The 14,308-nt window shown below is 35.5% G+C and overlaps 4 protein-coding genes across 6 annotated transcripts; all 4 read left to right on the top strand.

The window, feature by feature from the left end:
- On the top strand, positions 926-2,918 carry LOC104770241 (adenylate isopentenyltransferase 5, chloroplastic-like). 2 transcript variants are annotated; one of them, XM_010494641.1, is made up of 2 exons: positions 926-1,166; positions 1,300-2,918. In XM_010494641.1, exon 2 carries the CDS (start codon positions 1,317-1,319, stop codon positions 2,307-2,309), a length of 993 nt encoding a protein of 330 aa, XP_010492943.1. In that variant the 5' UTR covers positions 926-1,166; positions 1,300-1,316; the 3' UTR covers positions 2,310-2,918. The 2 variants fall into 2 exon arrangements, with proteins under 2 accessions (XP_010492943.1, XP_010492944.1); XM_010494642.1 differs by having other exon boundaries at positions 1,297-2,918.
- Positions 5,845-7,232, top strand: LOC104770240 (protein elav-like). 2 transcript variants are annotated; one of them, XM_010494638.2, is made up of 4 exons: positions 5,845-6,144; positions 6,223-6,291; positions 6,577-6,683; positions 6,930-7,232. In XM_010494638.2, the coding sequence occupies exons 1-4, from the start codon at positions 5,898-5,900 to the stop codon at positions 7,029-7,031; spliced, it is 525 nt and encodes a 174-aa protein (XP_010492940.1). In that variant the 5' UTR covers positions 5,845-5,897; the 3' UTR covers positions 7,032-7,232. The 2 variants fall into 2 exon arrangements, with proteins under 2 accessions (XP_010492940.1, XP_010492942.1); XM_010494640.2 differs by having other exon boundaries at positions 5,846-6,144; positions 6,232-6,291.
- Positions 7,700-9,779, top strand: LOC104770239 (uncharacterized protein At5g19025-like). Its single transcript, XM_010494637.2, has 2 exons — positions 7,700-8,546; positions 9,544-9,779. Exons 1-2 carry the CDS (start codon positions 7,828-7,830, stop codon positions 9,587-9,589), a joined length of 765 nt encoding a protein of 254 aa, XP_010492939.1. The 5' UTR covers positions 7,700-7,827; the 3' UTR covers positions 9,590-9,779.
- LOC104770238 (pentatricopeptide repeat-containing protein At5g19020, mitochondrial-like) lies at positions 9,780-12,158 on the top strand. Its single transcript, XM_019241652.1, has one exon. It carries the CDS (start codon positions 9,780-9,782, stop codon positions 12,003-12,005), a length of 2,226 nt encoding a protein of 741 aa, XP_019097197.1. The 3' UTR covers positions 12,006-12,158.

The raw sequence follows: 14,308 nt of genomic DNA, 5'->3' as shown, positions 1-14,308 counted from the left end.
AGTTTTCACTAATTTTTATGATTCTAGGCCTTTATTATTACGATTACTACTTGACAGCATAGGATCAAAATGATCATTATATTACTTTCTATAAATTTCAATCAAATATATTGGAATATTTTTCAGGTCCTTCAGCTTTTAGGTTTGAAAGGCTATTGATGTGATTAAGAAGAGTTATCTAAACAGCAAACATTTATAATAATTAGTGTATGTAATTAAGAAGAGTTAGTGGCAATATAACAACAACAAAATGGGTGTTTAGGAATAAGCCAAATAGGAAAAAGCTAAAAACCGAAAGCCAACAATTATAAAAGAGCTTCGAGACCTTAATTTATTCGAGTCAGAAATCGCATAACCAAATATAGTTTTAGTTGATTCCACTAACTTTGAAATCAAATTTCTATATTTGTATGATAATAAGGTCCGATCAAACATGCAAAAGAATTTGATGCATCAAAAATCCATAACCTTTCTTATATGAAACATGAATAGCATTTGATGCATTCATACCACTGACTGTATTCAACCCGATCAAGCATTTATTTTCTCGAAAAAAATAGAAAATAGTTTAGCTAGGAAAGAAAAAAACTTGCCTGATGGTTTTTCAACAAGCGATAGATTCACTGCTGTAGTTGCTAAACAGTTAAGATGTTTTCCAACAAGCACCATAAGCAGAATTGTTTGGACGATAGAAAACTGCTTAAACAAAGTTTAACTCATTTTTGTTTCTTTCGTTATACTAATTGGTGACAGAACCAATCACACTTCATGATTCTTTAGTGAAGTTGTAGTGATATATGAATGTATCATTTTGAGACACGTGTTATATGGAGCAAGTGTCTGCAAAATATATTTAAAACAAACAGCATGTCACTGTTACATTCCAGCGCCACTATAAATTCTCGAAGCCCCGATCATGCTTCATCAACATATGCTCGTTGAGAGCCAGATAGTTTCAGTATATATCTCTATATATGTATATTTAAACTATCACATACCTGAGCTAGAATCTGTAACTTGCCTTCATCTGATCTCATTTATTTTCAGGATTTTCTAAGTACCAAGAAAAATAGAAGATTATTGTTATGTTTTTTTCTTGTAGAAATTTATAACAATTTGACAGGGAAGAGACAGTGCTCCGGGAAACAAGCCACTTCAAGTTCAAGGTTAGTAATATACGGGAACGGTGTCTCTACTTTGACCCCAAACGAATCTATTGCATGTTATTATGCCTTTGTTATATTATGCTTCTAATTAGATCTGTCTTTAAAATATTAATTATATAATTTTATCCAGCAGGGGAAGTTTTTATAAGAATGAAGCCATGCATGACGGCTCTAAGACAAGTGATCATTCAACCATTGTTGAACTTCAAAGGAAACATGATCGACGGTCCGTTTTTCCGGCGAAAAGACAAGGTCGTTTTCGTCATGGGAGCCACCGGAACCGGGAAATCCCGTCTTGCAATCGACTTGGCCACTCGTTTTCCGGCGGAGATCGTGAACTCCGACAAGATCCAAGTCTATAAAGGTCTCGACATAGTCACCAACAAAGTCACTCCAGAGGAAAGCCTCGGTGTTCCTCACCACCTTCTCGGCACCGTCCACGACACTTACGAAGATTTCACGGCGGAGGATTTCCAAAGGGAAGCGATCAGGGCCGTTGAGTCAATTGTCCAGAGAGACCGTGTCCCCATCATAGCCGGTGGTTCAAATTCTTACATCGAGGCTTTGGTCAACAATTGCGTTGACTTCCGGTTAAGGTACAATTGTTGTTTCTTGTGGGTTGACGTCTCTAGACCGGTTCTACACTCGTTTGTCTCGGAGCGAGTTGATAAAATGGTTGAGATGGGACTAGTCGACGAGGTTCGCCGCATCTTTGATCCGTCTTCGTCGGATTACTCCGCAGGGATCCGCCGTGCCATCGGAGTTCCGGAGCTAGACGAATTTCTCCGGTCGGAGATGCGGAACTATCCGGCGGAGACAACGGAGAGACTTCTTGAAACAGCGATCAAGAAGATTAAAGAAAACACGTGTTTGCTTGCGTGCCGTCAGTTACAGAAGATTCAGAGGCTTTACAAGCAGTGGAAATGGAACATGCACCGCGTCGACGCGACGGAGGTTTTCCTCCGGCGAGGAGAAGAAGCCGACGAGGCTTGGGAAAACGCTGTGGCTCGCCCGAGCGCACTCGCCGTCGACAGGTTCTTAAATTACAACGAAGACCTCCATTTGGACGGTACAGATATTCTCCTTCCGGAGATCTCCGCCGTCCCGCCGCTCCCCGCCGCCGTGGCAGCGATTTCACGGTGAAGAAAAAGAACGGATGGACATATATATATTAGACAAAAAAGGAAGTTTAAAGTTTAAACCACAATAAATGACACGTGGCGAGACTTGTTGGAAAGAGGATATAGTCATGATAATGCCACGTGGCGAGATGGGTCGTCGCTGTCTCGAAGAAGATGATGACGTTTTCATTACAAGTATGTAACTAAAAAAAAAAAAGGTGTGTTACGGCTTAAAGGAGAAAAAAAAAAAAGACCAGTTTGGAGGGGAACTGAAGCGGACGCGCGGGGCGGACGCAGACAGTTGTTCCTTTGTTCTTTTTTTTTTTTTGTCTTTTTCTTTCCGGTATAGTGTACTTTAGGGCTAGGATCTGGTCCGGAATAGTGTACGGTTTATACGGTGGATTAGGCTAGGCTTAAGACAAAAAGAGCTCGTTGGTCAACGCGGTTTGGCTCGGAAAAAAAGAAAGAATAAAGGGATCCAACGGACTAAAAAAGGAGTTTTGTTTGGAAACACAGACCCCACTTTTGACGGCGTGTTGCCGTCCGATACGTGTGTGTTTGGGTCCTCCAGTTGTGACGTGATGTGGTTATAAATAATTCAATCAAACGGCTCTCAAGTGATTATTTATGATTTGTGTCTCTGTCCATTTATAGTTTTTTTTTTTTACTTTTTTTTTTGGCTGGTTTGGTTTGCTGCTAGTTAAACAATTCATGTTTCATGGATAAGTTTTTTTAGCCTTTAAAAAGACGAATGGAGGAATTTTAATTACGATTAATTAACACATTGGAAAAGAAAATTACATATGTAATAAATAACATTTGTACACTACTACTTAATAACATAAGTAAGGAGAGATTCTTGTGTTAGTTGATGCCCACTACCCACCGCCACACCTCTTTTCTCCATCTCTTACCCAAACTATGAAAAATTGCTTGCCTTTTTTGTCTAACAAATTGGCATGACTTTCTTTTCTAAATCTAATCCTTACATGTATAATTTATAATGTAGAATATCTGTACGGAAAACAAAAACTTATACATATGTTTTTTGGGGGATTTTCAAAAATACTATTTTTTCTATGTCACTTTTCAAAAATACCATTTTATAGTGTCAATTTTCAAAAATACATTTTTAATATATAAATTGATTAATTTCTAAATCCTAAACCCTAAATATTAAACACTACCTCCTAAAAACTATATCCTAAATATAAAATAGAGAACCCAAACTAAAAAAAAATTTAAAAATTAATTTAACATATTGTAATTGTGTAAAAAAAGAATGAAATGAAATTGTTCAAAAAAATGTATTTTTGAAAAGAGGTATGTCAAAAGAGGTAATTATAACAAATTCTCATGTTGTTTTAGTTATTTATTTATTTATATTATATATAAATATATATATATATATATATATATATATATTTATATATTTTTTAAACAGAATTTTTTTAAAAAAGACCGTCTATATTGTTAGAACTTAGAATTATTCGATCCCATACCTATATATAAAAACAATTTGTTTACTACTATTCTAAGTCCATCACTAAAGTACTATGCACATATCTATTATTGTTAATTGTCTTTTTACATCCTTTGCTATTTAAACATAATTAATGTATTTATAATTGTTGAATGCGTGAAGGTGTAGTTAAAAAAATAATATATATGTGTATATTTATCTGCTTTTCTAAATAAAAGCCGAAATAATTTCTGATAATACTTTATTTTGGGGATTTAATCCTCCCTCTCAAGATCAAACTGGTGGGAAGAAACCTGAGGACCTCCTTTTAGATGACTTTTTCCACATATCATTACATCACCTTCGGTTTGATTGTTTTCTTTTTCCTTCTCCGAACTTGGTTTATTAATCTGTTACTTACCTACCCTGCTTAGCAGTTGCATGCATATTATTTTTGGTATATGATGTATATACAAATATAATCATACTAGAACATGTAAATTGTTAATTTTGCTAGCGATAGATATTGTCTACCAATACGCGTTAGTTCCAAACTTCCAATATATAGACAAATGATTATTACTTTTTTTTTTCTTAACTACATATAACATTTGTTGAGGTATAAATATTCTAAGAAAAAATTAATAATTGGACCAAAATGTGGGAGTGGATGTCAAAAACTATTCCCATTAGCCAAGTTGCCTTAAGAGAGTTTTGAATGCCTCAATTATTAGCTTTGTCTAACACGTTAGTCGTTAGATGTATTCGATCGAGCCACAAGCTGTTTTTCATAACATATACTGATATATATATTTGTTTTCCAACATTTCAATTATTACTTAATTTATCTTACAGCTTTTGTATCAATGCGTGTCGTCAAAGAAAACAACTCGATATCAATGGGCATTCTTGAATTATTTTCATTTTCTTATAGCGATTCCAAGTTTTAATTCTGTATTTGTTTTATTAGTGATTTGACTAACTCAGTTTTATTTAGGTCCAAGTAAAGTGTGTTCCACTTCTACGTACCTTCAAATCAGTCATTATATAAAGTTATACTTTTATACTATATGAATTATTTAAGGAAGAATAATAATTTACACGAAGAAACTGTTATTTGGAAAGGTGCATGCATTAGTCAGTTAAGTCTCATCATCTTTGAAATTTGAGGACAAAGTTATGGGCAATGATTAATTAATGATTAACTATGTTTATATGACAAATTGTTAATCTTTATTCTCGTGTGGTATTGGTGGAATTATGCATTTATAGTGTAGTTATGAAAACTATCGCGAATTAGGGGAGCTAATATAGCAAGTTACGAATCTTAATTTTCGAAAAGATTATACCCTTTTTTGTCGAGAGGAAGATTGGTATATGGATGCGTACGTTTACTTTAAACTTACAACTATACACACTCGATTCGTTTTTGTTTGTTTTGTCTTATGATTTTGACATATAACTCAGTAAATTAATATTCTATAAAATTATAAATTAATAAATTTTATTGGTTCCAAATCAAACTAGTATAAAAATTAATTTTTTTTTTTAAATTTCAATTTCTAGATATACATAATTTTTATTTTGATAGTTTTATAAACTAATAAAATACGATAACTGATATAATTATTCATAAATTTCAATTTAAGTATGTCATATGTAGTATAAGTAAATTTGTCAATAGTATTTGTAATTTTTTGTCAATAATATTTTTTAAGTTAAAAATTCAATTTCAAAACTAGAAAATTTATAACATCCAAAAGTCTAAACTTATTGGAATAAAATTTTCTTAATTTTTTTTTAAGAATTTAAACAATTGAAAATACATCTATTAATTTACATTTTAAATAATAAATATTATTTTAGAAATAAATTAATATCACTTTAAATTATTAATATATCATGGTTCTAAAATTATTAATTTATATATATTTTACTGTACACTAATTAGTTATATTAAAAAAGAGAATTTTATACTCAAATACACTAATTGTTAATAAAGTGCATACAGTTTACACTACAACCCACTTTAAATGGGCCGAGATATTAGGCCCACGTTTCTAGTTAAGGCCATGTGAGATAAATCAGAACAAGTTCGTCGTTTCCTCCTTTAAGGAATTTGTCGTCGGCGACTTACTCGACGGAGAGATGGCTCTGTGTCAGTCGATTGCACTCCCGGCTTTATACAAACACCAATCTATCGGGACATCTCAAAATCGGAAATTATTCATTCTACCAACGACGGTAACTTCCAGATATCGTTTGGTTTCTTCATTTCATACGGCGCGAAGCAAACCCTGTTCTCCTCTACGGACCATCAGCTGCGTCGCCGGAGCTAATTCAGACGATGGAATTAGAGAAGCGTCTTCTCCCTCTACTTCGGTTTTCGTGAAAGGTATGTCTAATTTGATACTCTCATTTTTGATTGGTGGTTCTATGTAGTCCTAGGGTTTAATACGAAAATAATGAACAGGGCTTCCAGATTCAGTTAGCGAAGGTCGTTTAAAGAGAGTCTTCTCGGAGTTTGGACATGTTAGCAATGGTGAGTCCCTCTTTGTCTCTGTTTCTTATGTATGTTTTATGTTTTCAGCTTCGGATATGTATGATTGAGTTAGGGAGGTTTAAGTCGTCATTTTTGATTGAATTGTAACTGTTATTTTTGTGGTTTCTTGGTGTTCTTGTTAAACATGCATTATTAGGGTTGATTAGACTAAAGCATTAAGAGGATCAATCATTAGGTTAGTTTTGGTTTAAGGAAATTGCCATGTCTGAAACCAGTGAAATCATGTTTTGTTACCGTATGACACTATTTTTTTTTTTGTGGCAGTGAAAATCATTGTAAATGAAAGGACTCGGCAGTCTTTAGGATATGGATATGTTTGGTTCAACAGAAAAGAGGATGCACAGTTGGCTGTGGAAGCTATGAACGGAAAGGTATAAAAAGCTTCTTTGAAATTCAGTTTATTTCTCTGTTGGTTTGGGTTTCTTGCTTTGGTGGCTCTTCAAGATCTTTTTTTGACAAAAGCTTCTTGTTGACTTGATCCCGAGACTCAAAGCTCTCGAAGGTGTCCACCAAAACCCACCCGGGAGTAGCCCATGTTCTTGATTCCGGATTGGTTATGAGACTTGAACAAATAACCTGAAATTGTTGTTGACACCAGTTTATTTTTTTTGGTTCAGTTCTTTGATGGCAGGTTCATTCTCGTTAAATTTGGTCAGCCTGGATTGTCCCGTCGCCGGAAACCACATTCCGATTTCCTTTTTGTAAATAAACGATCTTAAAAATTTATGTTTATGGGAACGCTCCGATTTCCCAATCATCTGCGAATCTTGTCTCGGTGACAACCCCTACGTTCGAATGGTAAATTCACTTCCTCGATTCCCATCTAATGGATTTGCCTGTCTCTTGTAGGTCGTAATTATCAAGTATCAATCACATTGAATTCAAAGTTCTGCTTTATGCAATTTGTATGGCTTTTTGTTTTTCTTCTTCTATACAGAAATTTCATTCAAAGAAAAACAAATGACATTAAATACTACAAAGGAAACAAACAAAATACATTAAACCGAAGACTTATGAGTTATGACTTCGACTGTCTTATAATAACTTCCACTGTCTTATTATTATGAACAATTGAACATCTAAACAGTTCATCATCCGTGACTAGTAATAATAAGACATAAATTTGACAAATTCCCAAAACCACTGATCTAAACAAGCATCTACAATATATGTTAATGTTTACATTTTAACATAAAATTTTTGGAATTTCCTAGAGAAACATAACAACAGATTCGTTTGTAAAAAATTCGTACTACATTTCTCTATCGGTCGACCTGTGTCGGCAAAACTTTATTCTCGTTTTATCATTTAAAATTGTTTTCCCAGTATGTTGTTTCTCTATCTAATTTTGTATAATTGCTTCTCTCGTGACTTATTTTTTTCTATTATTTATTAGTAATACACAAAGAATTCTCAAAAATAAAATTTATTGCCCCAAACCCAAAACCTATACATACACAAAAAAACTTATATGTAAATAAAAAAACCGGCCATCGTCGTCGTCCTCCTCCTAACATGCTCCATCTCCTCCTCGTCTCCTCCTCCTCCACCACCACCACCATGCCACCTTCCTCCTCCGCCTCCTCTAGATCCGCCGCTAAACACAGCTCCTCCTCTTCCTCTCTCAACCTCTGCAAACATTCACCGTCGGCGACTCTCGACCTCTTAATCCTAATCCTCGTCCTCTTCTCCGGCACATTCCTCCTCTCCTCTTACTTGTCTTACATAATCCACTCCTTATCTCTCCTCTCCTCTCATTTCCCTTCAATCGCTCTCTCTTTCTCCTCTCTCCTCCCTCCTCTCATCTTCTTTCATCACGATTCCGACGAGGAAGACGATCATCATCATCTCTCCGGGATAGCCACTCCTCCGGCGTCGTTCTTCTTCGCGTTCGCTGTCTTCTTCGCCGCGTCGATTGCGTTTCTAGACCTGTGTTGCGGATCAAGATCGAGGAAATGCCGTAACCCTAAGTGTAAAGGGTTAAAGAAAGCTATGGAGTTTGATTTGCAGTTACAGACAGAGGAATGTGTTAAATCCGGTTCGGTTAAGGGGATTGATCGGTTGCCTTGGAAAGGAGGTAGTGAGAGCAATCCTGATTACGAGTGTTTGAGAGCTGAGCTGAGGAAGATGGCTCCGGTTAATGGTAGAGCTGTTTTGATTTTTCAATCGAAGTGTGGTTGCTCTGTTGCTAAGCTTGAAGGTTGGGGTCCTAAGAGAGCTCGGCGTCTTAAAAAGTATGTGCCTTTCTAACTCAATGTTGTAGTTTTGTTTGTTTTTGGTATAAAACTTAAGTCTTGACTGAGTCATGTTCTTGCATTGGTTTGTGAATTTGGGCTACATTGGTTAGTTGGAACTTGGTGGCTAGTGAATGTGTAGGTTTGGTGCCATTTGATCAATTTGAGACCAGTTTCAAGTGAAATTGATAGGTTTATGTAATCCTCATTGGCTACGGATTTTAGAACAAACCCTCAACTCCTTAATGCTTTGATACTCCTTATGGTGCTTTATTCCAGTTGTTATGATGAACGGAATTGTCAATTTATGGATAGATTAGTAGTTTTATGGTTACGCTATTTCAAAGGTATGGTGTGATCTTTTAGCAGATTGAATCTTCTTTATTGACAGATAATATAGAAACAATTGAACATGACTCTCTAGTTGTTTGATGTAGTGTTTGTCTGGTATGAAAGAGTTAGCGCACATGCAGCCATAATCATGGAACATGTGCTCTGTGCATCATATACCAGATGTGATTTGAAATCTCCCCAATTTCACTTTTAAGTAGTTGTGTAAAAGTTCATCATCTTCAGTTTGGGGAACTTATGTAGCTAAACCGTAACGAGATGCTAAAAAAATTCAAGCTATAGAGTTTAGAGCATGAAGTAATGGGTGAGTCAAAATTGCGAATAAAGCGGGAAATGTTAATTCTAAATTTGCCATGAACATGTCCCTTGTCTGTTGAGAAGTGGTTCCACTAGCTAGGCAGCTTACATTTTTACAATATGGATAGCTTCTGTCTAGCTTTTTGCCTACCAAAGAGGAAACACTCCATTTATTTTTGTAATCATCTGTCTAGCTCTTTGCTTTCCTGTTTTCTTGGTGATTCCTGAATTCATCATAATAGCTCCTAATGATTCTTGATTTATAGACAAAAGCTTTTAATTAAGGATTCCATTTTGACTTAAAATCTTCTGCTGTGTCTCTTACTTTGTTTGCACTTATTCTTTGCAGATCGCCGGCTAAATTAGCTGTAAAGGGATGTGTAGACAATCACTGATCCGGAAACTCTCCAGTTTTATACTTACAGATTGTCACATTAAAAATTAGGAGGCAAATATAAATTATTTCCCCATTTCCTATAGAGTTAAATCCCTGAAACTCAAACATGTCTTCTTATTGATCTTGAACACTTCCTCTGTGGAACTATATATAGTCAGAAAATTTCAATGCCACAATGATCAAATCAAATGTATTTTTCGTTGTATTTAATATTTATAGTCTTTTATATTTACATAAAAAAAAATATACTTTTTGTTCCTGATCAAACCACAAGCTATATAAAGAGGACAAGAGAGCTTTTTAATACAAAAACTGGAACTTTAAAGGGTTTAGTTTTGTTGCTCTCATGGTCTCTTATGATCAAATCGATTCAAATTCTCCAGTCTCGTCGCTGTTGGGTCTTGTCTCCTCAGCAGGCGAGATGTTTCTCTGCTCCAAGTCTGACCCAATTCGATTTCTCCGGAGAGAGTCCCGATAGTGAACGAGCACTCGTCTCTGCTCTTGGATCATGCGCTTCCAGTAAAAACATATCTTGTGGCCGACGAATCCATGGCCGTGTCTTGAAATCAGGACTTGATTCCAATGGATTCATCTGCAATAGCGTTCTCAACATGTACGCTAAATGCCGTCTCTTGGCTGATGCGGAATCTGTTTTCCGAACTCACGCGAAGCTTGATTCTGCTTCGTTTAATATAATGGTTGATGGGTATGTTAGGTCTCGTCGACTTGGGGACGCGCTTAAGTTGTTCGACGTAATGCCTGAGAGAAGCTGTGTCTCGTATACTACTTTGATTAAGGGTTACGCTCAAAAGGATCGGTGGTTTGAAGCTATGGAGCTTTTCAGAGAGATGAGACATTTGGGAATTACGCTAAATGAAGTGACTTTGGCCACTGTTATATCAGCTTGTTCACATTTGGGTGGGATTAGGGATTGCAGGATGTTGCAGTGTTTAGCTATAAAGCTGAAGCTTGTTGATCGGGTCTTTGTTTCGACGAATTTGCTGCATATGTATTGTGTTTGCTCATCTTTGAAGGATGCACGGAATTTGTTCGATGAAATGCCTGAGAGGAATTTAGTAACGTGGAACGTGATGTTAAATGGGTACTCAAAAGCTGGACTTATCGAAAAAGCTAAGGAGTTGTTTGATCAGATTACTGAAAAAGATATTGTCTCGTGGGGAACCATGATTGATGGGTGTCTTAAAAAGAATCAGCTTGATGAAGCTCTTGTTTTCTACAACGAGATGTTGCGCTGTGGCATGAAGCCTAGTGAGGTTATGATGGTGGACCTTCTCTCTGCTTCAGCTCGATCATCAGTCAGTTCCATTGGTTTGCAACTTCATGGTAACATCGTGAAAATGGGTTTTGATTGTTATGATTTCATACAAGCAACGATCATACATTTCTACGCTGTCTCTAATGACATGAAACTCGCTCTTCAGCAGTTTGAAGCGAGCGTTAAGGATCACATTGCTTCGAGAAACGCTTTGATTGCAGGATTTGTGAAGAATGGAATGGTTGAGCAGGCAAGAGAAGTATTTAATCAGACTCGTGACAAAGACATCTTTTCATGGAATGCTATGGTATCAGGTTACACGCAGAGTCTAACGCCTCAGTTAGCTCTTCATCTCTTTAGCGAAATGATCAATAGTAGCCAAGTGAAACCAGATGCAATCACAATGGTGAGTGTTTTCTCTGCAATTTCATCTCTAGGCGCATTGGAAGAAGGGATAAGAGCACATGAGTATCTAACTCGTAGCTTAATTCCTCCCAACAACAATCTTACCGCTGCTATAATCGACATGTACGCTAAATGCGGTAGCATCGAAACGGCTCTAAACGTTTTCCGCCAAACAAAGAACATTTCTTCGTCAGTCTCTCCCTGGAACGCAATCATTTGCGGGTCTGCGACACATGGTCATGCAAAGCTAGCTCTTGATCTCTACTCTGATCTCCAATCTCTCCCAATCAAACCGAACAGCATCACATTTGTTGGTGTCTTGAGCGCATGCTGCCATGCAGGCCAAGTGGAGTTAGGCAAAACGTATTTCGAAAGCATGAAGAGGGATCACGGGATCGAGCCTGACATAAAGCATTACGGATGTATGGTTGATTTATTGGGAAAAGCTGGGAGATTAGAGGAAGCAAAAGAAATGATCAAGAAGATGCCTGTAAAGGCGGATGTGATGATCTGGGGGATGTTATTATCGGCTTCACGGACTCACGGGAACGTCGAGATCGCCGAGCTTGCGGCTACTGAGCTAGCGGCGATGGATCCATCTCACGGAGGATGCAAAGTTATGCTTTCGAACGTTTATGCAGACGCAGGGAGATGGGATGATGTAGCTTCGGTCAGAGAAGAGATGCGGACGAAAGATGTTGAGTGGTCACGTGCCTTCAGTGGTGTTGTCTGAATTGTTCCTGTCTAATAGAGGTATTTAATGAAGGTGTCTATTTTTCTTATTTTATTTTGATTTCGCAATATTTAAGAAGTTCATAAGCAAATTATTTTGTGAATTTCCAAGTACCTCAATTTCATTAATTAATTAACAAAAAATCTTCAACTATCATTTATAGTTTTATATCGTCAATCGAAAACAGAGGAACGTTAACTCTTTTTATTTGGTATGTTAACTTAAAAAAAAAAACTATGGTGAGTAAAGCATGGATAAGGGGACTAACTGCTGTCTGTTTTGAAGGAGATTGTGAACAACTCACAAACATTGTAAATGGAAAGGCATATGATATATCTATCCATGGAATTTATCAAGATATCATGCTTTGGGCCTCCAAATATCAATATATTAAATTCATTTTTGCTAAACGCAGTTGTAATAAAGTAGCACATCTACCGGCAAAGAATGGTTGTCTTTTATCTCCATTTTACACCGACTGTTTTTCACCACCTATGTGGCTATCAGACCAATTGTATAATGATTTTTTTAATTTATAAATAAATTTCTTATTTGACGAAAAAAAAAAAACGATGGTTAAGAGAAACGGATGATAATTAATTTAATATTTCGGTTCACATATATGTCATAGAAAACGTATCATACATGATACAACACCTTAAAAAAAACACACTGTAATCAACCATATATGAGTGTAATAACTGATTAGTCAAAGACGATCATGGTCCTGTTCGTTTGACCATTTGTGTGATTCATTCAAATGATCCATTCAAAAGCTTCATCCAAATGAGTCATTTGAATGTCAAATGACTCAACAAACAAAAATAAAAAAGGTTCATTTGAATGATGCATTTTAATGGAGATGTGTTTGTTTGCTTTATTTACATTCTCATCTAAATGGATTTGATTAGAATAATGACTAAAATACCCATGTTTTGATCTAACAATTTTTTAATCTTAATTTTAACCATATTAATTTTAAATATTGATCTAAAGTATATATTCATATATTTTCATTCAAAACCAAACAAATGTGATTTTACGTTTTTGGCGGGAAAAAGTAATTTTGTGTGTTGTTTTTTTTTTTTTGCAGAAAAAGTGAAACGTTTTTGCCGGGAAAATGTGAATTTATGTTTTTGGCGGGAAAATGTGATTTTGTGTTTTTGGCGGGAAATTGTGAATTTACGTTTTTGGTGGGAAAATGTGAATTTACGGTTTTGCCGGGAAAATGTGATTTTGTGTTTTTTTTTTTGCGGAAAAGTGAATTTTTGTTGTTGGCAAATTTTTTTGACTTTATGATTTTGGTCCAAACATTGTGATTTTAGTTTCGGCGGAAAATTTATCATGTGTTTTTGACATTTTGTAAGAATTGTAAAAATATTATTTATAATTTTGTAGATAAATAGATTTTTTATATAATAAAGATACATTTGTAATTTGTTATTTTTGGATGAAACATTTCCATCCAAATGGTTCAACTAGAATCATTCAAATGAGTTTCAAATTTTTGCCTAAAATTTTAAAACTCATTTAGATGATCCACGTGAATGATTTTGGATAATGTTATTTTCTTGCGAAAACGAACAACAGCGAACGAACAAACGAACAGGGCCCATATCATATTGTCATGTGAGATTAATTATATTTTGTCGGCGGAAAATGTGTCTGTAGCTCCTTCGATAATTTCCTTCCACTTTCGAGCAAGACTGATAGTTTTAAATTTTCTCCACCTTTGACAGCATCGATTTCTTCAAAGATGTTGTAAAAGTTGTCCGTGTTAGACTTTTTGTAACCGCCAAGCATACTCATGTGTGCTGTGGCCTTGTTGAGTTTTCTTCTGCTAACGAAGCAAAGAAGGTAAGACTAGTTTATAGTTATGACTTTTGATGAATAACAGAAACAAAAAGAAAAATTATTTAAGTAAGTCATTTGAAAAAACATACGAATGCTGATTACATCTCTTCTTACTGTAGGCGGTGGAAAAGAAGAATGGTGAATATTTGCATGATTATCGGATTCATCTTAAAAGTGTATAAAAAAAATCCAAACATTGGACGACCTAAGTAAATTGACTTTCCATGTTTTGGAGATTTGTTTTCTCTAACTTATTTGCTAGAGTTGTTTTGATGCCATTACACAAGACTTAACACTTCTGTTTTTTTTGGTTAATTGTAGGTTTTGCATAGATCACACGGTTTGGTTAATTGTTAGGGCTCTTGCTGTGTACATGTTTTTTCTTCTTATGTTTTATAATTATAGTTTATAATTTAAAGTGTGTTTATTTTTTTTAACAAATTTCTTGT

Source organism: Camelina sativa, chromosome 20 (assembly GCF_000633955.1).
Source record: "Camelina sativa cultivar DH55 chromosome 20, Cs, whole genome shotgun sequence".
NCBI lineage: Eukaryota > Viridiplantae > Streptophyta > Magnoliopsida > Brassicales > Brassicaceae > Camelina > Camelina sativa.
This window is presented reverse-complemented; position numbering and strand designations above follow the sequence as displayed.

Coding starts and splice junctions, on each gene's coding strand:
- LOC104770241 (XM_010494641.1), top strand. CDS start 1,317: ATGAAGCCATGCATGACGGCTCTAAGACAAGTGATCATTCAACCATTG.
- LOC104770240 (XM_010494638.2), top strand. CDS start 5,898: ATGGCTCTGTGTCAGTCGATTGCACTCCCGGCTTTATACAAACACCAA. Junction 6,145..6,222: donor TACTTCGGTTTTCGTGAAAG/GTATGTCTAATT, acceptor AATAATGAACAG/GGCTTCCAGATTCAGTTAGC. Junction 6,292..6,576: donor GTTTGGACATGTTAGCAATG/GTGAGTCCCTCT, acceptor TTTTTGTGGCAG/TGAAAATCATTGTAAATGAA.
- LOC104770239 (XM_010494637.2), top strand. CDS start 7,828: ATGCTCCATCTCCTCCTCGTCTCCTCCTCCTCCACCACCACCACCATG. Junction 8,547..9,543: donor AGAGCTCGGCGTCTTAAAAA/GTATGTGCCTTT, acceptor TATTCTTTGCAG/ATCGCCGGCTAAATTAGCTG.
- LOC104770238 (XM_019241652.1), top strand. CDS start 9,780: ATGTATTTTTCGTTGTATTTAATATTTATAGTCTTTTATATTTACATA.